This window comes from Vigna unguiculata, chromosome 5 (assembly GCF_037176805.1).
Source record: "Vigna unguiculata cultivar grain cowpea cultivar isolate G323 ecotype 2 chromosome 5, ASM3717680v1, whole genome shotgun sequence".
Taxonomy (NCBI): Eukaryota; Viridiplantae; Streptophyta; class Magnoliopsida; order Fabales; family Fabaceae; genus Vigna; species Vigna unguiculata.
Genome location: NC_140796.1, coordinates 54,724,434 through 54,748,765, shown reverse-complemented (window position 1 = coordinate 54,748,765; position 24,332 = coordinate 54,724,434). Strand labels below are relative to the sequence as shown.

Here is a 24,332-nt window from a genome sequence, read left to right as displayed (position 1 = left end):
TTAAAGACATACACAAAACACCAAATAGAATGGTTAGATGTTGGGTCTTAGAAAAAAATAAAATATATATATATATATATATATATATATATATATATATATATATATATATATATAATGAAGGTTTAAATAAGATTTTAGTCTATTTATTTTAATATGAAATTAAAATTTGTCCATTTTCAAAAATTTTAATATATTTTAGTTCTCAAACTTTAAAAATTAATGTATATAATTTTATAATTTATAGATGTTAATTTTTATTTGTTAAGTAATGTTTCATACTCATATTTAGATATATTATGTCAAATAATGTAAATAAATAATGTTTTAGATTAACATTGAATTAAAGTATGTCAAACGGTATAAATAATTTAAACGTAGAACATCACTTAATACAAAAAAAATTAATTAAAATAAATATATTCATTTATTTGTAATTTTTAAGAACCAAATTTATATAAAAAATAATAATTTAACATAAAATTTTAGATACTAAAAACATATTCAACTCTTCAAATAAACTAACAATTTCAGAATTTGTTTATAAATATAATTTACTATATCACTCTAATCAAATCTACTGAGCTTGGTTCGTAATAAAAAAGTGGCTCCCAAAATTTATATATATTTGGTTTCTTTAAAAATTTGTAAATTTATTTTTGACACCTACAAAATGTTCTTTAAGACTTGTGACTCATGAAATCCATTTATATAAGGGTTTGTTGTTGTTATTGCGTTAAATAATTTATATTTATTGACTGATAATTTTACTTGTATTTATATATTCAGAAATATATATTATCAATCCTAAACTTCAAGTAAACATTTTGAGATACTAAAAAATAAATAATCGTAGAATGATATCACGGTGCTATAAAAAAGATTAGTGTATACATTTGAATTTGGATGATTTCCTTTCCAAAGACTAATTCACCAATATAACTCCTTGGATTTATACCATTAAATAAAAAAAATGTTATTTGTCATCTTTTGACTTAACTATTCTACATTTTTATAAATACAAAGCAATTTATTTAATAAAATGAATAATTAAATATTTTTATATTTTAAAACAATCAAATCATTGTTTTTAAAAAATAATTTTCATATGATTTTAATAAAAATTATTAGTGTCTTAAATGATAAAAGCTTTATAAGTAAATGACTTTAGTGGTACAGGACCATTTAATAAAAAAGTAGTGTTTCACACATGGGAACTTTGTGCACAAATGGTAAAGATAGTCACCAAGATTCAATGTGGAGAGACATAAAGAAGAAAGTACATCAGAAAATGGGATAAAGGAGTGATTAAAGTTTCAGGAATCTCTGCACTATTAAAATCTGAGCTTACTTTTACATGCAAATGGTGTCATTAAATTGTGATGCCTTACACATGTTGTACATGTCACACTTCCACTACACTTGTAAATGAAATGTTTATTCGTATTTAATTCTATATTATTTTCGCATTATATTTAAATTCTGACTACTTCAGAGCTGAATATATAAAATTTGAATTGATTTATTAGGTGTTGAGATGGGAATACTTTGAGGTTGCTTTTAGAGAGGATTTAGAGTTACTTAAACTAAAATAAGTTATTTTCACAAAAGATTTTAAAAAATGAAAATTTGAAAAATGTGTAATAATAATTTGGAGACTACTAATCAGTGTTTAGAGCACTGTAGACGAAAAAGAAATAATTAATACGTACTGATTTTATCATTTTTATAATAATTAAATATATTAATTAAAATAATATAAATATATATAACAAATTTTATAAATATATAATTTTTAAATAATAATTTTTTGATGTAAAATAAGAATTTTTGAACTTTTAAAGTCTTTATTAAAAAAAAAATCTCTACTATAATTTTCTATAAACTTTTTAAATATTTAACTCTATTTTTTTTATTTTTTTTAATTCAAATTTTCTTATATTTAATTATATTTGAACTTTTTCGCATTAAAATATAAATATTTTATTATTTATTTATTTTTAACTTTTGTTGAACATTAAATAAAATATTAAACACATTTATAAATATTTTTGTCTTTTAAATAATCTAAAATTATATTAATGGTTATAAAATTGTATTTTATTTAATATCACGCTTAATTATTTTTCTTAAGATTTCATGCATGCAAATTATTTTTAGGCACTGCTAAACAAGATTCTAATAATTTTATTAAAATTCGTAGTTTTTATAATTTATATTTTTTAATTTTTGGTTTAGGTTGTTTACTTCTATTTTTTTCTCTTAAGTTTTATTAGTATAATGTTGTTTTTAATTTTGGTTGATATTATTGATTTACTTTAAATTAAAGTGTTGTTAGTTCGATATCTTCTGTTATTAACGGTGGAGAAAATTTATTTTACGTTATACTTTATCATAAATATGTTTCGGTAATTTTCATCAAGATTATTTTTATATTGGTCAATATTATTTTTCAAAAACTTTATTTAAAATATAATTTTAATGACACTTTCTCTATTTCAAGTAAGATTTCTTTATCAATCTCAACTTTAATTAATTATTTTTAGTTAAAGTTATTTTCTACTCACATCATTGAGGTTATGAGCTGAGCTAATTTTTAACTAGTACTAATAAGAATTTTTTTCTCTACTGTGTGACGTGACTACTTCTCAGCTAATGTAGTAACATATATTTATGTGTTTTCTTATGGAATGATAGATAATTTATTTCTCCCAAATACACAACTGTGAATGGTATTTTGTTATTTGTATTTGAGTTTATATATTAACCTTTAAATTCACACAACTTACTTGTATATTTGAAAGTTGTCACATGTTTAACTTCACTACTACACAAATTTACAATATCTCATAACTTGGACAATAGGTTTAGTTTCCGTTTTACATGTGTAAATACATACTCAATTTTTAAATTTCCTTTACATATCGAAAGATTCTTTTAATGACAATTTATATCCGCTGTTATAAATTTAAGTTTATGATTTAATTATGTTTTAATTTTATGATAAATTTAAGAATTTTTAATTTAGTCTCTAATACATTATTATAGTCTACTGAATACTTAAAAAAACTATTTATGTTTGTTGTTAACCTTTTTTGCTAATTTAGTGTGTTATTGTTGAATTATTAATGTAATTATTATTTTGTTTAATTATTGTCATATATAATTTTATTATTTATAAATATTATAAATTGTAATTTTATAAATATAATAATATGATGATATAATAATATAATAATATAATGATAAGATAATATGACGATATGATAATATAACGATACAATAATATTATGATATTGATTCAAAGATATAATAATATAATGATCTATTAATATAACAATATGACAATATAATTATACGATAATAATAAAATATAACAATAAAATATGATAATAAGAGATCATGTATGCTAAAATTAAGTTAAATGTAATGCAATTATACAAAAATAATAATAATTTTATTGTATTTAACTTTTTATGTGCGGCATCTAATTTTATTTGTTTGTATTATATTAAATCTTGAATTTCTTCTACAAAGGTCACAACAATGCCAATGAAGCCAAGAACAACGAATAGTTACAGTGTGATTAAAAAGTGAAGAATTATGAAATTTATAAAGAACTACTGAAAAAAATACATTGTGGTTATGACTCATTTAATTCATATTACAAATAATCTCAACAAACTAAAAAAGGCATTGTGATCCTATTATTCATTTAATTTACAACTAATCTAACCAAGAAATAATAAAACAATTACCAGGTCAGTTACCTAATCAATGAAAAAATTAATTTGCCAAACAAAAAACTTCAGACACCAAGGTGTAATCTTTTTTTTTCTTTTTTGAAAAAATACATGAACTATAATTTATATATTTTAGAAATACTTATGTTTTATTTTGTTAATTTTTTTTTAATTTTAAAAGTTTTGACCAACTTATATCAAAGTCATTGTTACTCACACCCATATTATATTAATTTTAGAATTGATATTTGATATATTATTTTTACATCAAATAAATTTATATTTAGTTTACACAGACAAAACATATTCCTACCATTCATATAAATATTAAAATAAAAAAATAATACATTGTTTGCAGAATAAAATATTATAATTTTTTGTACAAAAAATTACACGTTTGAATATCTTATCTAAAAATAATTTTAATTACTTTTATATAAATAAATTTATTAAAATAAACTTATTGTTATTTGGACATAAATAATTTTTCAGAGTAAATTAGACGTGAAGTTCTCCATTTAAATTCAAATTTATTTTTACCATTTTGTTTATTTATAATATAATGGAATAGATTACTTGTGTAATTATTTCTTAAACTATTGTTTTTCATATTCTTTATGCAATAAAATTATTAATTTTGAGATAATTACTTAAAAGGTTATATTTATGAAATACTTATAATAAATATAAATGAGTATGTTTTTGTAATTCGAATCCGGTCCAAACACACGTTGGTCTTGGTGCGCCCCCTCTTGGTGCAGAACCAAACCTTACTTTTCAAAATTTTAGGGCTTAAGAGCGGTTTCCTTCAAAACTCTTGCGCGAAGCTTCAGCGAGAGAGCCATGGCGAACGAAGACTTGAGTAGTTGGACTGATCTTCTGCATTCTTCAACGAAGCTTCTAGAACAAGCTGCTCCTTCTGCTCAGTTCCCTCCACTTCAGGTTTCTCTCCAAACTAACTCACGTCACTGTTTCATTTTCATCGTTTATCTGTGAATTTCATACCAATGCCGCCGAATCAATTTGGAGACCGAGTTTGTGAACCAAGGATAACTTCAATTTGTTAAAGATAATGGATATGCATTGCCTGTTGTCAGTTAGATTTGTGAACAGTCACTAAAACGAAAATTAACAACTAATGATTGAATGTAGAGTTTTTGTTGTTGTTGTAAATCTCTGGTTCTGAATCCACTCTCTTATGTTGTTCAGAGGAACTTAGATCAACTAGAATCATTATCCAAGAAGCTTAAATCCAAGACGGTAAGGACTGAGGCACCATCTCAATCTATTGCTGCAACAAGGTACTCTTTGACTATAAAGTTGGATGGATGCTGCAAGTTTTTTTTTATTACGTCTGTAGTAGTCAATCTTGAATAATATAGGAATTATAAAAAATCTTGGATTATGTTATGGCTAGTTGAAGTGCTTTTGAGTTGTTAGAAAATTTTTACTTCTTCGCCAAGCCTTATTGCCTCCAAATGGTGCTGGGTACTTGGATTCCAGGTTTTCATTTTGTCAAAACTATTGGATGAAAAAGAATTCTGATAGAAAACACATTCTTTATTTCTCTTACTTCCCTCTTTACGGTGAGTACTGTTATATAGATGACAGCAGAAGAAGTTTTCCCTGTTACAATGTGCCAACTGATTAACTACTAACCAAGGCAGTTTTAACTAATAGTCAAAGACTAACTAGCTAGGAAATATTGCTGTTAACACATTTCATTCAAACTCAATCTTGTATCATGCATTCTGGAAGCCAATGGTTAACTAAAATACTCCTTAACAGTATACCATTTTCAAGTTCTCTCTTGGTTTCTTTTGGTCTTCCTCTATCCCTTTCTAAAGGGCCATGCATTTAACATAATATTTTTTCTTCATAGCACATGTGGAGATTGTCTTCTTACATCCATAAAAGATGGAGTTTCCATATTTTTTTAAAGCAGAGTATGTGTGATAAAAGGATAACACATAGTCAATTATTATTATCATTTTTCTTATTTCTTTTCGATGAACAGGCTCCTTGCTCGTGAGGGGATAAATGCAGAGCAACTTGCAAGGGATCTGAAGTCATTTGAACTGAAGGTACTATTTAACCAACCTTGTAATATTTTATACACTGACCATTTTCTCTTTGCTTGACTTATTGAGTATTCTATTTTTTGCCTGTTAGGTAGATAGTTCATGCATTTGATTATAGGTTTCATAAATTGTGAGCCATAGTTTTATTCACACACTTGTATTCCACTTTTTCTGATCAAACTTGTTAGTTAGCAAAATTAATTTCCCTTGAAGTTTCATGTCAAGTTGTTTTGAAGTGGTTCTCTCTTTTACTTAATTTACATGGCTACTATCTTGCTGATGCCATACCTTTTATCTTTTTCCCCTCTATAGACAACTTTTGAGGATGTTTTTCCTGTTGAGGCAACAAGTGTTGAAGAGTATCTGCAGCAGGTAATTTACACTTTCAGATTGGCTGCTAGTAATTTTGGATGTATTATAATATTTAATTTAGAGATTAGAATGATTCTATTTGGACGGATCAATTTTATCAGTGCCAGATACCATGCATTTCAAAATTTTGCACCCGTGTGAGAAATATTTATTTTTAAGTATTCAAATATATAACTATGTTTTTTTAATTCCTTCATTACTTTTAGAAAATGGACTTTAAGCTTAATTCAGTTTCACAAAATCGACTTGTAAAGTGAAATTTACATCCACTTATATGCTATAATTTAACTATATCTCTAGTTGATATGAGATCTCCAAGATATCTCCTTCATGCTCAGGACTAGACATATCGAATGTGAGACTACATTCCTGTGTAGTTCGGTAGTAGGTGGTACAATGAGTCTAACAAACCTTGCCATGATAGGTTTTGGTATTATCGTAGAAAATAAACTGGAAAGCCGAACTTAACTTCAAAAAACTAGTTTAGGAGGTAAGATTTGCAGCAACATTTATACTATAATTTGATCATATATCTCTAGTTGATATGGGATCTCCAACAATTACATTACATCCTAGAGTTAAAGAGTGATCCTTTATTGATGGAAATTATTATTTGTTCCATTAATATCACTATTTATGTAGTTTTTCGTTTTGCACATGAGCCCTATTATGCCGTCATTGTTATATTATATCTACATGCTGTTTCTGTCCACTGCCATCTTTGTTCTATAAGCAATAGTATTCAGTATATATGTGGTGTTCTGCTGCTTGTTATGTAAAACCAAGAAAATCTTACTTTGTAGTCTGAACATCTATTCCTTTTTCATGGAATTTAGACAATATGTGTACTGTATTTTTCCCGCAGGTTCATGAAATGGCAATGGTCTCTGCCGTACAGGAAGCTCAAAAGGATAATCTCAGGAGTTTCAATGATTACATGATGAAAGTTTTAGAGGTTAGTGTAATAATGTCTTTTATGATATAATACTCTTCATTAAGTTTTCAATTATCTTCCTCTAATTTGAGATTTGGTTCCTCTCTATATTTTACTTCTGATATCTTTGGTAACAGGTATTGTCTAAGTTATATTCATAAAACTATCAGAAAATGAATCTTTGGCATAATGTTGGTAAACTATTTTTTTTGTGCACTTGGTTTGTTCTTATATGATCGTTACATTGCCGAAAACATTAAATCTGTCTTATATGGTTATATCTTCCTTTTCTTTTCTTTTGTTTGTTAAGTTGTTGTAAGATGTCTTTAGAATTTTTATGACCTTTAGGACTTGATTGTAAACTTTCTTATAAAGTAGACTTTAAGTTAACTTTGCAAAACTAGCTTGCAAAGTGAGATTTCCACTCTCTTATATGCATTAATTTGACTATATTTCTAATTGATGTGGGATCTCCCCAAATACTCTGGATTGAACATATCATATGTGAGACTAGATATTTGTGGATGACACGGTATGATAGGCCCAAGAAACCTTATTAGACTTCAAGCTTAATTCAACCTTATAAAACCAAATCTCATTGTAAGATTTGTTTTTACTTATGTAGTATACTTTGATAATATTTGTAGTTGATGTGAGATTTTAAACAAATTTATCACAAAGGGACTGAATATATTTATTGTATTAACATGATTGTTTATTTTTCCATGTTCTATTTTGGTGTCTTTGTTAGTGAGGACATCTCTCTTTTGGGTGGAATTGACTTTCTTAGTAATCCTTATTTACTCTGAAATTTTTTCATTTTTTCTGAAAAAATAAATATGAAGAGAAAACAAAAGGACAAGAAAAAAAATATTTCTGTCCAAGTCATGCAACTTAATAGCTTTTAGCAGTCTTAAGAAGGACAATTAGGTTTGCTGACGTGCTTATCTTTCACAAAAGCATTCGTTTTAGATGATTGGTTTTCTAATTGAGCATGCTTAGGTCAATCCATGGAACTACACATATGAAATGAAGTAGCATAGTGAAGTGAGTAAATAATTTTATCTCACCTTTGCAATGATTAAATGGGATGAGTAGTTTTCTGGCTCAGCTTCCTCACTGTGCAGTAGAATTTACTTTATGACAGGAGGATTGGCAAAAAGAAAAGCGTGATTTCCTTCAGAGTTTAAGTCGAATTTCAACATTACCTAGGACAAACATTGCTGCTAACAGCAGTGTGGGTACCCTCCCAGGTCAAATTGCATCCGTGTCTTCTACTCCACAAGTCTCATCTGGTAGTTCAAGTATGGAGATTGTTCCTCTGACTGGCAGACCTATTGTGGAGAAAAAGGCATCTGTGTATGCTGAGGTAGTGAAGAATCTGAATAAAGCAAGGGAGTCAGGGTTACCATTTAAAGTATGTCCCCTATTTTGTTTATCTCATAAATTTATAATGACATTTCTGTATTAGATTAAACTGTGTTATATTGCCTGTTCAAAATTCATATGCTCCGGTGACCAAAATATTTACTTCCGTGAAAATAGTGTTTTGGAATTTTCATCCAATATCATGTTCATTTTTCATTTTGGATATATAGTAGCATATTATATGTTTTGTCATGTTTTCTATACTATCTTCCCAAAAGATCTTGGCTATATACACCTTTTTGTGTTTACATGCCTGTAACTTTGTATATGCTAACTTTTGTTAATTTTTATGGTTCTTAGCCTGCAGCAGCTTTCAAGGGTGCATATGAAAATTTAGGCATTGATACTAGTAGTGGAAAATCAGTAACGATGCGAAAGATATGGCACCTTGTTCAGGTTGTTCTTGTAGTTGAATACTGTTATAATATTAATAATGTGTGTGAATGCAACTTTATTGCTTGTACCTATCACAAAGTAAGCATTTTATTTATCCTCTATAACTTAACTCATTGAACAGATGCTGATGGGTGAGGACTCAGCCCCACAACGTGTTTCAAAACGGATGTCATTGATTATTGGTGCAAGACGCCACCTTGAATGGGGACATGAAAAATACATAATGGACACCATACAAAGCCATCCTGCACAAGTAATTTGTTATCAGGAATTTCATACTAGTACTACTAGTGTCTGCTGATCATTTTTTTAGTACTTGTTTTTGTTGACAGTTAATTCTGCTTTTCTTCACTGCCTACTGCTTGCCCTCGCTGGCTATGCTTTTGAGGGAGTTTTTCTTTTTGAGAAAAACTTTGTTAAGCTTTTAGAATTCGAATGCTTCCCACTAGTTATTTATTAATATAAATAAAGCCTATGCATTATTTGTGCCAATGTTTATCTTACAAAAATTGTTTACACTTGTTTATTTATTACTGTTAACAATCTACATTTAGATTTCTCATGTTTCCACCCCATGCCTTTGAGGGATATGCTTCTAGAAACTGTGAATAATTTTTCAAGCTTCTCTTAATGTTTTTATCTCTGGTATTCTTTATTCATATAAGATAGAGAGTATGCATTAATTTGTATTTGTTATCAGCACTTAATTTCTGTTCTTTTTTATCTAATGGTAGGCTGCTCTTGGTGGTGGTGTTGGGAATTTGCAAAGAATTCGTGCCTTTCTTCGGGTTTGTCTCAATTTGAATAGTGTCTTATAAATAATGTCATGCATTGAGTTTTCAATAGGTTGCTTATTTTTGTTATTTATATGTAGATTCGGTTGAGGGATTATGGAGTACTGGATTTTGATGCCAGTGATGCTCGGAGGCAGCCTCCTGTTGATACCACATGGCAGCAGGTTTCAGATACTTACTATTAAATTGGCTATACTAAATTGACTTTTTTTCTTGAATATATTTTTCTTTTTTTTGACTCAGTTCGTTGATATATCTTATTCTTTTTTGTTTCTTGAAATTAATACGTTGGTGAGCTAAGCTTGTACTATTTCATTTATTTATTTGGTGACAGATATATTTTTGCCTGAGGTCTGGTTATTATGATGAAGCAAGAAATATTGCCCTATCTTCACGTGCTTCACATCAATTTGCTCCTTTGGTACATACTATGGTCACCACTTCTTACTGATTGATGATATAATATATCTTAACAATTTGCTTGTTTTTGACAGCTCACAGAGTGGATTAATACTGGAGGGATGGTCCCAAAAGAGACTGCAAGTACTGCATCAGAGGAATGTGAAAAAATGTTGAGAACCGGTGACCGGGTTGGTCGAACTGCATATGACAAGAAAAAATTACTTTTGTATGCCATCATATCAGGGTCCCGAAGACATATTGATCGCCTGCTTAGAGATCAGCCAACTCTCTTTAGTACAATAGAAGATTTCTTGTGGTTCAAATTGTCAGCAGTGCGGGATTGTCCTAGTGGACCTTCATCCCTTGTTCTAAGCGATGGTCTGATTCCGTACAGCCTGGACGATTTGCAGAGTTACCTGAATAAATTTGAGCCCTCATACTATACAAAAAATGGAAAAGATCCTCTAGTATATACCTATATCTTGCTTTTAAGCATTCAGTTGCTTCCAGCTGTATTATACTTGTCTAAGGAAGCAGGAGATGAAGGGTATAACATTGATGCTGTACACCTATCAATTGTGCTAGCTGATCATGGGGTCCTTTCTGAAGGTGCTGGTTCTGGGCAAAAGTTGGGAATGATGGATGCTTATGCAGAAGTATCCACCATTATCAGGCAATATGGATCTATGTATTTGCGTCTTGGTGATCTCCAAATGGCCCTAGAATTTTATGCACAAGCTGCTGCAGCAGTTGGTGGGGGGCAGTTGTCGTGGACAGGTAGAGGTAATGTTGATCAGCAGAGGCAGAGAAATCTGATGCTGAAGCAGCTTCTCACTGAACTATTATTAAGGGATGGAGGCATATATCTTTTACTTGGTGCAAGAGGTTCAGGAGAAGAAGGTGAATTGGGACGTTTTGTGACAGATCCGAAAGCCAGGCAACAATTTTTAATTGAAGCTGCATGCCAGTGTCAGGAGGCTGGGATGTATGACAAAGTAATTTCTTTCTTTCTTATATTTCTGTTTTCGTTTATTAGAGGGAAAATAGGAAAAGAAGGACTGTCTTTGTTCGCCATCACCTTAATGTCTGCCTGCCAATGCCAAATTATAACATGACCTTTCTGATAAGAATTATCTCACACATCATAATCAGGTTCTAGAGGAAGCTGGAATGGAGAAGCACTTCATTCTAAATTTAGAGCTCATTTTGATTTGTTTTCTCTTAGACTTCCTTTTTCTGGTGTGGAGCTAAATCATTATTTTAGTGGAGGGATATTGTTCATTAATTCATTTTCAAAGTTTAATAAATGTGATTTCATATAAATTTTAATTAATTTTCACATTTATTTCGTTGTTTTGTGTCTCTACTCCCAGATTTATATTACCAATAATGTTAGCCATACTTCGTTTCCATCATCCATTTATTCATTAACCCCTCTTGTTGTATGTGGAATACTGGGTTTTCATCTAACCTTAATATTGCTTTTGGTTTAGTCAATAGAAATTCAGAAGAGAGTTGGTTCCTTCTCAATGGCTCTAGATACCATCAACAAATGCCTTTCTGAAGCTATTAGTGCCCTTTTCCGTGGAAGATTAGATGGTGAAAGCCGGACTGCTGGCCTCATTCATTCTGGCAATGAGATTTTGGAGACATATACTTATTATCCAGATGTCAGGTCATATTTAATCTTGTACCTCACTACCTCATTTCATAGTACTCCGCTCTGGGATATTGACATTGTTACATTTCTGCTAATTCTTTGAAATATATGAACCCTAGAGGCACATTTAGAACTTATTCTGTGATGATTTCATCCTAACTATGTTTTGCTCTTCAAACACATCTATTATCATGGGGGAAGCAGACCTAATGTCTGTTTTTTGCATAACTGGAGTGAACTCAGGTTTAATACCTATGGGATTGGTCATCTCTTTACTGGTTCCATGGGTATCATTTCGGTTAGGTGTTTGCTATTCTTAAAGTAGGACTTGGAAATTCCAAGAGGCCTGACTATTTCTTGAGTTTCTGCAACTCAGAAGGATTTTGGAAGTTGAAGATGTACTTTTTAATGAATTGGTGATCCTAATAATTTGCTTGTTGGCTCTTCAATCAGAATTATTTAATGAATGCTTTTAACTATACAAAATTATTGTTATTATTTATATGTAACGTGGAAGCATTCCATCTTTCAGTAAAATGATTGATTGAATTCTTTTTGCAGTCTTCAAGAGAGAGAACACGTTTTTGAGCAGCAAACTGTGTTACGACAACTTGAGTCAATATTATCAATTCACAAATTAGCAAGACTGGGACATTATGTCGATGCACTAAGGGAGGTTGCTAAACTTCCATTTCTTCCTCTAGACCCCCGAAGCCCTGATAGTGCTGTTGACGCGTTTGAAAATTTATCTTCACATGTCCAAGCTTGTATTCCAGATCTTTTGAAAGTTGCCCTCACTTGTCTGGACAATGTGACAGACTCTGATGGATCACTTCGTGCCTTAAGGGCTAAGGTATTATCTTGTGGATACCAATGGTTGGTTGGGCTATTTCCATGTTTTTTTCACTTTTTTTTGTTTGAAATACCATAATTCGGATTATTGTTTTTAAAAAGTAATGTGTTAGTAGCAATCACAGATCTAATAAGCTTATTCCTTCCATATAGTATGGTCAAATCTACGAACCCATATCTTGCAACTTTCCTAAGAATCATTATTCATCTGTTAATATGAATCTATGTTTGATAACAATTTCTACTCTTCTTCCCTTAATCACTTTTGTTGTTGTAGTACTAGTAGTATTTGTAAGTTGTAGTATGTAGTTACATTTGGTGTCTGATGGGACGATTGCAGTGCTATTTGATATTTACTTAACAAATATGTGCTCTTGTTTCGTGATGGCTAAATCTATTTTATTTTTTGCAGATTGCGACTTTCATTGCAAATAATTTAAAGAGGAACTGGCCGCGTGATTTGTACGAGAGAGTTGCCCAGAGGTTGTGAAAGTAGCTTATGCGATGGTAATTGTAGTTACCTTTGAGTTCTTGAAAGGCAACAGAATATGTTTGGTTAAAGGTTTTCAGTAGTACAACACATGTAAAATAGTCTTAATGACCTGCAGTGGGAGGAACTATAAAAGGAAACACACTGTTTATGAATGTTCACACACCCTTTACCTTTTTGTTTTAGCTAATGGCAATTTTATACTGTTGGATTAGTATTAACAAGAACATCAATAGCAAATATCATGCTGTTCTTGTTTGCGTCTTTTTCGTTATTTTGGTGGGACTAACATCAACTTGTGTCCAAATTAGTTTGTTTTAACTTAAAAAGGAAATTACTGTCAAAGTCTTATCGAGTAGAGTTGTTGAAGAAATAGTTAAACAGGTGCTTTTGGTTGCAGATGACGACCTTTTATTTAATCCAATTTGTATCTTTTCTGTTTTTGCTTAAAGCAGTTCGCCTATACGAGTCGAAATTTCGATTTCAAATGATGATTCTTTTGCGATGATTATCTACTAGGACTAGCCTGTTTACATGTTGTGAACTCAAAAAGCATGACAGATTCTTTTGCCACCTTTTTCTGTATAGTGGATTTAAAATGCTTATGGTTTAATGACTATAGATTTTGTTCAAACTTTCACGCCACAATGACCGTGAATAGAAGAAACCTAGGGTGTTGACAGTTTTTACACAAGTATGTAATTTTAAAGTATAACTATGATTCATAAATTTTAATATCTTTAACTTTTTTTTTAATCTATTGAGTATTCAATTTTTTTTAATTTTATAATTGACTTTCTATATTTTAATTTTTTGTTTGTTGGATGGTGGTGTTTAATCCTTTTCCTTATCTTGTTGGTTTTTTTACCTGTGAAGTTTTGTTGTTAATATAAATTGATGTGGTTAATATAGAACACTTGTTCTTGTTGAAATGAAAGAGAAAGAAACATATATCTATAAATAAAAAAATACAAAGAGAAAGATATGTATATTTAATAAAATAACAATCAATCTCGGTATATTCAATTATTTCATAAAAGACGGAATTTACACTAATACCTAAAACAAATTAATTCTTACTTATAAGTTATGCTATAGTGCGTCAAACTATTTTAATGAGCGTAAATTGTAACACGATATGGTAAAATATAAATAAATATGAAAATTAATACTAAAAAAAATAGAAGATTATGACAAAAGTGAATAATATTTGCAAAATTATATATTTTCTTAAATGACAACAATAAAGAAGAAAAAAAAATATGACTTTGCAATCTATCATAAGGAAAAAATAAAGAGGTCCAAACCTCGTTCTTATAACAACATACTTAACACTTTTTTAACCAGCTAACTAAAAAAAAGTTGTCCATTTGAGAAATAGCACTACTAATAATCACAATAGTCAAAATCATAGGAAGCACCCTCAGAAATATAAGTGTGGTAGTAAAATGTAACAGGGTCGTAGTAGTTGCTATGTATGCTCACTTTCTCAAGAATCCAATCTTCATCTCCAATCCAATATAGGTGCAGATGACAGATTTGGTTTGCACATGCTCCATATATGTCATAAGTATTCGTGGTGCAATCATCAAAAGGACCATGCACTTCTGGAACATGAACCTATTCAAGATCAATCAAAAATTGGACAATGATATTTTGATTACTAAATTTTAATAATTTTTTCTTATAACATGAGGAGTCATCTTTTAAGTGGTTTTAAAATATTAAGAATGGAAAAATAAAAAAATAAAAAACTACTTAAACGATGTCACCTAAAATTGTAAGAAAAAGTTGTCAAAAAATCATTTTCTATACTAAAAATATATTATCATGTTCAGAATATGAAAATCAGAGCATAAAAGTTCTTAAGAGGAAAAGAGAAACATATATATGATTTTGAATGCAGGACCTCATTGCCATCAGCGTCGCCAAATAGAAGATTTATTTGGCCTCTCGCATAGAAACTTGAACTGCAACTTGTGTATATGTTAACAACGTAACTACAACCCTCGTTCATCTGCAACAATATCTTCAAATGCTCAGTTCAAATTTGAGTATCGAGCTGTAAGGTTGGTTTAATGATAAATGTTGAAAGGGATTGTCATAGGATTATAAAATTGGTTTGCAAGTGTAAGTTCAATTTCCCTACTGACCATGTGTTGTACGGATACAGACATGGTTATAGATATGACATGAACACGAAATATTAACTAAATTAAAAATATATAGGACACGGAACATGACGTGTACACGCATGTTAAGTTTGAAACGATCACCTAACACATTATCAACTAACATAAAAATGAATCTAATCTATCTATTTAATGTCCAATATGTGAAAAGAAGTGATAGTATAAGATATGTTCCTTATTTTAATCATTAAAATCATGTCAAAGATAAAAAAAATATCTTTCAAATTAGACATAATGTATCCTACAAGTATTGTACAAGTGTTAGTGTCCGATAAATGTCAGACATGGAACACACCATTTATGGTGTCAAAGCATCATATATACTAGCAACTAACATTTTTCGTAAAAAAAAAAAAAACTGTATTAACGAAAAGTTTCTTCTTACTTGGTGTTGGGTCTGGTTGAACTTGGAAGATCTGATGGCTTGGCGTTGAGTAACGTTTGGTGTTGCATGTGAGAAGGCAACGATGATGCAAAATGTGAGGATTATAGTCCAAATAAGAACATTCATTATTTTGTTTTGTGCTTTCAAGAGAAAGAGGGGGCTAGGAGGTAGAAGGAAATTAGTTGCTCTTTTCAATTAAATGAACAACACGTGAGTGGTGTTTATTATTTTTTAACAATGGATGTCATGTCAATGTGTGGTGAGTATCTCACTTTTGGTCATGATAGACACAATTTTTCTGATAAAAATTACAAACTTTTTCATCACAATTTTTAGTAAAGTTATTACAAATTTTCTTATATAATTGTTTTTAATAAAAAAAAATGCATGAAATGCAGATCTTAAAAATATTCTTGAATCATCAGTATAGTTTTTCGCATGAAATGTAAAACCTTTGCTTTTCTCAAAGATCATGACTCATTTTTTAATCGTTCCATCTAATTTTTCTGTTTCTTAACGTTGTCGAAAACGAATTTTGAATACTTGTCCATAAATATTCACACTTTATGATATGAAAAGGAAATTCTGAATGAACTTTTAAATTTGACCATATAAGTGCTCGAAATATTATTTCATCTATTAGAAAATTTGGTGAGACAATATTTAAAAAATTAGTAGTTGGTGACCTTAAGAAGTTAGTTTTGAATCATTCACTGTTAATAGACTTCTTTAGCATTAACATAAACAAACTATAATACATCATTCATTCTCTTTTGCCGGCTAGCTAGAACGTAGTGTTTATTTATTTATTTATTTAATAAGTAGAGATAAAAGGAAGAGTCTTTTTCTTTCTTCACCTCCGTAGTTTCTTTATATATTTTAAAATGTTACAAATATAAATTTTACATTTTCATCATTTAAAATGTATTTTTCGTTTTTTATTTTAGAATATACATTTTAAAGTATATATATATTTTATTTCAGAATACATAACTTCCAATACAAGAATTATATTTCAAATTTTACAATCCAAAATTTAAATGTATATTAAACTATGTTTTTTTATTTACATTTATATTAAACTATGTTTTTTATTTTATATTCTAGAATGTATAATTTTGATATAAAAAAGTTTTTTCAAATTATACATTCCAAAGTGTAAAAATTTATGAAATACATATTGAAACTATGAAGACGCACGAATAAGCTGTCCTGTGAGTTTTATAAGAGAGTCTCGGAAAAGTTTTGCTCAAACAGTCAAATTGGGCCACTATGTTGGACATTGGATGGGCCAGCCCGAAAACATGACATCCGAAGTGTAGTTAGTGAGGCCCTTTTCGAAAAAAAAAATCAAAATCCCAGGATGAATTATTATTACTTGGATGAAACTTAATAAAGAAAGTTTGTGATTTGAATAATTTTCATTATATTTTTTACATAAGCGTGGGGCCCAGAAGAGAATGATAGAACCAATGCGAAACGTGACAGTAATACTGCACATGGCGAGAACATCCTTCGATGCTTCCCATTCCCATTCCTTGTCTCTTCTCCTTCATTTCACAACAATTCTTATCGCTTTCTCATCAAATCGCACATGGAATTTTCCTATATGGTAATTTTTTTTTTCTAGTTTTTTCATATATATCACAAATTTTTCCTTCCTTAAATTTTCATTCTCCCGTCGTAACTTAAAATAAAAAAGGTGTATACAGTGAAGATTATTTTTATAGTAACTACTGGAAAATTGTATATGAAATTTAATTAATTTGGGAGCTTCACTCAAAAAATTTAACAAAGAAAACCTACTGAAATTTTGTATACACCGACTGGGTTGTTTTCCGTTTTATTCTTTAGGGTATTTTAAGCGCTTTCACATGGCTCTTGAAAACTAAAACCTTCTGAAAATTTTAATCTCTAAACTTATTCTCTTGTTAATATTATTTTCAAATCTATGTTAAGTCACGTGTATCAAATTTTAAATCAATATACCAAAATGGTCTTGTGCACAATATTTTCTTAGTTGAATTCAGTTACATGATATCTTAGATTTTTTCAACAAAATTATAGATGTAAGTGATGGATAACACATTAGTCTCTCTGTTTTTTTCTGAATAAAAAAGAGTAAACGGAAAGTGTTAGTGAAGAATTGTGGTTTGGTGATGTGCTAACAGTGCGAGGGTGGAGAAAGAGGAGCATGGTGTGGTGGGTTTTACTGTGAGGTGAGAATTGAGAAAGGTTGGTGTCAAATTGTGAAGCCACATGTCTGCACAAGGGCTTTTCTACAACATGCTTCTTCTTCAACGAGGTTCTTACTCTGCAACTCAAATGGGGTTGTAGATTTCACACACACAACAACTCTCAAATTTCGTGGACATTGGAGATGTTGGATGTGATGTCTTTGAGTTATCCGTTCCAAACATTATTACTAGGTTGTGTAACTGCTCCTACTCGCAGATACTTTTGCAGGACAAGGTGGTGCCATGTTCAAGCCACACCCCCCTCTTCAGTTATTTTGAATGCAGATGAAAGTGGGAAATTTTCTGAGAAGATTCATGCCACAAACCTTGCTTCAGGAAAGGGTGTTCCTTTCGCCACTCAGGGAAGTACTGTGGGTATAATTGGAGGGGTGTCTGTGGATGCCACTCTCAAATTTTTGAGAAAACTTGTGGAGTTGAGTTCAGAAGATGGAGGAAATTCTATTCCTTTTGTTCTGTGTTCTGATCCTCTCTTTAGTAAGGAGCTTCTGTCCTTCGAAAGGAGTTATTTTGTTTCTAGCACAAGTAGAGCGGAAAATTTGAAGCTGGATTCTTCTCCGATTGTGGAGAGTCTCAGAAACAAGAGGGTTTTTCTTGAGAATTCTGGGGCCAGTTGCATAGTCATTCCTTGTAATGTGTCACATTCTTGGTATGAACAAGTGTGTGAGGGATGTTCTGTTCCTGTTCTTCACATGGCCGAGTGTGTTGCCAAGGAGCTCAAGGAAGCTAAGCTAAAGCCTCTTGAAGCTGGTAGTCCTTTGCGGATTGGAGTACTAGCAACAAATGCAACTCTGGCAGCAGGTTTTTATAAAGAGAAGCTTCAAAATGAAGTAATTTCCCTTTGCTGTTTTCAATAACCTGATATCTTAACTATCAAGCAAATCTTATTACTGCACATTAGGCTTAGAGAAATTAATAAATCAGGTCAATGTAGTTGCTCTCAGGAATGTCCATTACAGTGTTGCTTTTCATAGTATAACTAACTTTCAGCACGCACTATATGATTCAGACCTGGAACAAATTCTTTCTAAATTTGTTGTTTTCTTCCTGTGAGTTTATGAGTATTGAACAACTGCAGAAGTTTTGATGGAGCTTCTACAGATTTCAGCATATAAAATTTCATAACTATAATGTAACATGTGAAGGCCGAAGACATTCATTGTTACTTGAAACAGATTATAGGAACCTAGCAGTTACCATTTATAATGGAAAATGTGACAGATTACAGGCCTTTTGGAATTGGGAGTTAGGAGCTTTCTTTCAATAGTCTGAGCCAGTTTCTATTAGGGGCATTTCACTTTGTGAAATGTGAGATGCCTGATTTAATGTTTTAGCACTTCCTGACCTCTCAATTTCATATCCATGTCCTTTTCTTTTTCTTTGTCAAGCCATATATCTATGAACATTGCTTGCAGCTTTGTTTCTGTTCAATAGGACTGTGTTTGCAATGAGTAGATAGTTTGTTTTGTATTGTTTACTTGTTTCTTAATTTCAAGCACTGTGACATGACAGTGTTTCTTCTCGATCATTAAATTTCTACATCTTTTAGACCCAGTTTTCTTAGTCAACCCATTATCTATTTCCTGTGTCAAAACCTACTTCTAGATCATTAAAAATGAATCAGTGGTTTAGTATTGGTTTGATATTATGTCAGTTGGAAGACAAAAACCTAAGAAGGGGGAATTCTTATCCCATATTTCCTTTGTAATAGAGTACAAGATCTTAATGTTTTCTTTCTAATGCAGATTATGTACTGTCAGAAGCTTTTGCTTTATTACAATACAACATATACTTCATACATGTACATATGCACATTTTCATATATTTGTAGCTCTCTTCTGGTTTAGCAACATATATGAAGAATAATCTGTGTGTGCATGCAAAGTATAGTTAGATCTCATGATTGATATTATGAACATTGAAAGAATTCTACCTGGCTACGTCTTTATTCTGCTGCAGCTCTACTAGACTATTATTTCAGTGCACAGCAGGGTTACCAATTGCAACTTTTTGTTGGTTTTTGGAATTTTTTTCATTTTCCTATTTATGAACAAGGAGTTGATTGTCAAGAATGTACTTACATATAATGCACTACTAGTTGTTTTTTTCACTCTTTCTGCAAATGTTGAATTGGGATGACACTTGACAAGCCATAGAGATTTGTATATTTGTTAACTTCATTTTCTTATATTCAGGGTTTTGAGGTTGTACTGCCTGATAGAGCAACAATGGAGCATACAGTGATACCTGCAATTGAAGCTTTGAACAGAAAGGACATGGAAGGGGCATGCAATCTATTGAGAATTGCACTTCAAGTTCTTTTGGTGAGAGCAGCAAATTCTGTTATTCTTGCTTCTGATGATATGCGGGACCTCTTGCCCCCAGATGATCCTCTTCTCAGAAAATGTGTTGACCCAATGGACGCATTAGCCAGGTCAACTATGAAATGGGTAAAATCCTCTGAGCATAATTTATGAATAACAAAGGAAAGCAACTACTGTATTTCATTGTGTATCAATATTCTTCTGATTTCATTGATATCGTTCATTTCATTAATGCAAACTCTTGTACTCAATAATACTGTAATCATGCTGAAGATTTATGTGGATTTTCAGAGCATGTATTGCTTTATATTCATGTGCAGATCAGTGTTATTTGAGCTTTCAAAACTTTTTTTTTTCTTATTAATTTTGTTCAAAAGGAGGAGACAAACATTAATACTATGGGTTTTACAACAACTCAGGTATTGTTAAACTGTTATGTGTGTGTGTGTGTGTGTTTTTCTATCTTATCTATAATTTGGTAACAAAGCCAGAAAGTAAAAGACCCAACATAGACACGTGTTTAACCAAAACTATGACAATACAAGTTATTAAGCCTAGTAATATAAAACCTGTAAAAGCTCCTCTTGTTTTTTTGTTTTTTGTTTTTAATGAATGAATAGAAGAAGAGTTTTGTTTTCACTCAAATAGATCGTTACTGGTGATGCCTATGGCTAGACGTAGAGTTAGAAAGAAAATGATACTATTCATAATTCTTAATATTACTTGATAGACATCACCTTGTGCGACGGAATGAAGTATAAAAAAATAGTGAAAGTGTAGAAATTTTGAAATTACGTTATTCATGTTTCAACAACATTCTTAACTCATTTTTATGAAAACTAAAATTTTCGAAATTGATACTTTATTACTAGTTGAATATCATGAAAATTAAAATACTAGAATAACAAATAATCATAAAGTTTTCTATTTTACTAATTTTTACTTTAAATATATGAGTGAAAATTAACTAAAGATCAGATGGAAATGAAGAAAAAAAAATAATGTCATTGAGAAATTTTTAAAAAGAAAAAATGTCTTCTCTAAATTACTAGTTGTAATGCTGAAAAAGTCTTCGCTGAGGAACACACTGTATCAACGTCTTTTGAATATTTTATAAGCTGGGTAATGGTCCAACAGTGCAAAAATGAATATGCACTGCTTACGATTTCAATTTCTTTGAAATCTTCTCCTATTTTTTTGGCTAATATTTTTTTCGTTACTCCAAGGTAAACAAGGGCCATCGACATAAATGTTCTACAACAGTATCATAAATTTGGTAGGTTCAAAAGTTCTATATATTCTAATACCTGATGCAATACTCTGCAAAAAAAAAAGAGGCAAAAAATTTAAACCCAACAATATTCCTCAAAATCAGACTCGATGGGACTGGTTCCTTAGTTTTAACCCATTGATAAAAATTGCTTAGTTTTTTATATAGTGATCTACTTGTCCAGCCAGTTTCTCAGCGGGGTAAATCTGAAATCCAATCAGCATAAATGCGATTGATCTTTTTTAGTTCGTTTTTCTTGAATACGAACTTCACAGCATATGGTTGATTCTTATGGGAAGGGCTAGCTACCCCAGTGCTAGTTGAGGCATCTGCAGTAGCAATATCAGTATCATCAGTTTGCATTGTCCTACTTTCTGCATAAGAAGGGTACCTATCACTTAGAGCAGCTGCAGAAGTTCTCATTCTCTTGTATTCTGCAGAAGAGGAGCGATCAAATTGTCCTACTTCTGCATCACAAAAACAGGGGTCAAAATTTATTAACATGTTCTATTGAATCACAATGCCATGCAAATATTGTAGAATATAGCGTCAAATCAAACCCATCATCAGTTTTGTTCATCAAAATGACAAAAAAACAAATGTATCTGTCTCAATTCTTTCAAAACAGAATTTGTTTTTCGTTCGACCAAATTATTTTTCTTCCCACAGATCCACTCATACCTGACGAAATTTGCTGGCTTCGCGAGCAAAACTTATTTCAGCTCTATTCAATGGATTGACTAAGGACTAGCGGTGTTCAAAATTAAATTAAACCGATTATCATCAAATTGATTCAAATATACTTATATTAATATGTAACAATAAGTACTAATATTTTAAAGTTTCAGTAATGATAGTGTGGGATTTCATGTATGATGAACATTTTGGTTATATTGAACAATGAATTGATGTTGTCCATAGAATATGATTTTTTTTTATTCCATGTGTCCTCCTCGTGGGAGGTCCTATTCAAGGTAACAACAATGAATTTAAACACTTTCTATATTGCATTTTTTTTTTCCTAAAAGATTTCTATTACAATTATTATCACGTATAAATGAGGAATTTCACTTTTACTATTTGGGATCATGTAAATGTCATTTGCAAAAGTTCTTCAATAATCAATATATTTCCTGTAGTACGAAATTAACAACAATGTTAACATGATAAACCATTTTTTTAATGTAACTCAAGTCAAAAACAACTTAGTTGGATTTATGTTTGATATAACATCAAAACCTAATCAAACTAAATTGTGTATGTTATTATGTTTACTTTAAATAACATCTCGTCACGAATTGAACCAATCTGATACTCAGCAGAAAAAAAAAATACTACATAATTAGATTCCATCACGTCCCGTAGGGTCAACACATTTTCAAATGATAGAAATTTTTATTTCAAAGTAAAAGATTAATAAAATAAATTTCAATTACGCATGTATCATGACGAGAGAATATGTATATGTATCGGTATCATAATTACATTATTCAATCAAATAATAAATTAACTACTTAAAAAAGAATACTACTAGCAGAGAGGTAGAGTACTGGAAATATGATTTTGAGGATGGTAAGAAGAAGATCTAGTACATATGAAACCTGCATTATTAATGGTGGAATCGTAAACGTCGCCATGGAATCGCAACGCGTGATAAACAATGAATAGATCTATCTACGTTATGTGATGATAGAATTAAGAGAAGAAAACCTGACTGAGATTTTAGATTTGGAATTTGAAAAGTTGATGGTTGTGGTGGTAGCGGTGGCGGCGTTGGTGTGGCTGAATGCAGGTAGCGACAGGTGCGTCCGTAGGGACAGTGTTTGTTTTGAAGGAACAATCTGCATAGTTTGGGTTGGCGTCGGAGCTCTGCAACGCTGTGCGCGAAATCGCATTTGCTTCCGTGACCGCACACGCCTCTCCTGAATCTCCTGCACAACTCAGTCTTCACCATCAAGTTACGATTATAGTTAACATTGTTGTGATGATTATTGTTACTGTAATTGTTTTCCGATTCTGTTGAGTTTCTGAAATGGTGTGTCTGTGCTCCCTGTGTCTCCATCTTCACTTCACGCCAAATGCACCGCTCTTCATCCAATCATCTAAAACGGTCAAACTCTCGCACTAATGAATGAAACAAAAGGAGTGAATACCAATAGTTGATTTTGCTTTATATATATATATATATATATATATATATATATATATATATATATATATAAATATATGCATGTATTTATATTGACCAGTTTTGACACTCAAATTTCTAACACGTAATTCGAGCCCAAATGAGATATTGACAAAAAAATTAGGAAAACAGTCTCACCACCACCCATGTTATGGGCTTTGGACTTCATTTTCAGTTTTGTATGCGAAATAAAAATAAACATTTTGTTATTTACACTCCCTCAATTGATTTAGACATTTCCCTTTTTCTAAATTTACTTAATTAACCTTTTTCCCTTTTCTAAAACCTATGATCAGTTTGAATACTTTAAATCCTAACCTAATTGAAGGAAAATAAATAAGTAAATGAATTCGTAAATTGAAAGCTTAAGTTATATCAAAATCTTTTAAATAAGTTACAAGTGTTCTGTATTATTTATTTAATTATTTTTTGTTGATAAAAAAGCCTCTGAATGAATTAGTAAACCTAAATTTAGATGTAAACTTTTTCTAGATTTTTAATTGCAAAAAATATAATCTCAATTTATTAAATTTCAAAACTGTTCAATCTAACGTTATTATTTAAAT

The 24,332-nt window shown here is 30.5% G+C and overlaps 4 protein-coding genes across 5 annotated transcripts; 2 read left to right on the top strand and 2 right to left on the bottom strand.

The window, feature by feature from the left end:
* The first annotated feature begins 4,458 nt into the window (after nucleotides 1–4,458).
* Nucleotides 4,459–13,416, top strand: LOC114185114 (nuclear pore complex protein NUP93A-like). The gene is made up of 15 exons (XM_028072640.2): nucleotides 4,459–4,685; nucleotides 4,953–5,044; nucleotides 5,761–5,827; nucleotides 6,137–6,196; nucleotides 7,062–7,151; nucleotides 8,278–8,547; nucleotides 8,859–8,954; nucleotides 9,076–9,207; nucleotides 9,689–9,742; nucleotides 9,829–9,912; nucleotides 10,083–10,169; nucleotides 10,243–11,145; nucleotides 11,644–11,825; nucleotides 12,372–12,663; nucleotides 13,075–13,416. Exons 1-15 carry the CDS (start codon nucleotides 4,587–4,589, stop codon nucleotides 13,150–13,152), a joined length of 2,586 nt encoding a protein of 861 aa, XP_027928441.1. The 5' UTR covers nucleotides 4,459–4,586; the 3' UTR covers nucleotides 13,153–13,416.
* A 1,122-nt stretch (nucleotides 13,417–14,538) lies between these two features.
* On the bottom strand, nucleotides 14,539–15,870 carry LOC146886563 (embryo-specific protein ATS3B-like). The gene is made up of 3 exons (XM_085673147.1): nucleotides 15,730–15,870; nucleotides 15,062–15,169; nucleotides 14,539–14,772 (listed from the first exon to the last, which is right to left on the bottom strand). Exons 1-3 carry the CDS (start codon nucleotides 15,853–15,855, stop codon nucleotides 14,539–14,541), a joined length of 468 nt encoding a protein of 155 aa, XP_085529273.1. The 5' UTR covers nucleotides 15,856–15,870.
* A 1,357-nt stretch (nucleotides 15,871–17,227) lies between these two features.
* Nucleotides 17,228–20,615, top strand: LOC114183341 (aspartate-glutamate racemase family). 2 transcript variants are annotated; one of them, XM_028070339.2, is made up of 3 exons: nucleotides 17,228–17,341; nucleotides 17,901–18,814; nucleotides 20,180–20,615. In XM_028070339.2, the coding sequence occupies exons 2-3, from the start codon at nucleotides 18,110–18,112 to the stop codon at nucleotides 20,459–20,461; spliced, it is 987 nt and encodes a 328-aa protein (XP_027926140.1). In that variant the 5' UTR covers nucleotides 17,228–17,341; nucleotides 17,901–18,109; the 3' UTR covers nucleotides 20,462–20,615. The 2 variants fall into 2 exon arrangements, with proteins under 2 accessions (XP_027926140.1, XP_027926137.1); XM_028070336.2 differs by lacking the exon at nucleotides 17,228–17,341 and having other exon boundaries at nucleotides 17,484–18,814.
* A 678-nt stretch (nucleotides 20,616–21,293) lies between these two features.
* Nucleotides 21,294–23,720, bottom strand: LOC114185879 (uncharacterized). The gene is made up of 2 exons (XM_028073819.2): nucleotides 23,289–23,720; nucleotides 21,294–22,045 (listed from the first exon to the last, which is right to left on the bottom strand). The coding sequence occupies exons 1-2, from the start codon at nucleotides 23,638–23,640 to the stop codon at nucleotides 21,771–21,773; spliced, it is 627 nt and encodes a 208-aa protein (XP_027929620.1). The 5' UTR covers nucleotides 23,641–23,720; the 3' UTR covers nucleotides 21,294–21,770.
* Nucleotides 23,721–24,332: the final 612 nt, after the last annotated feature.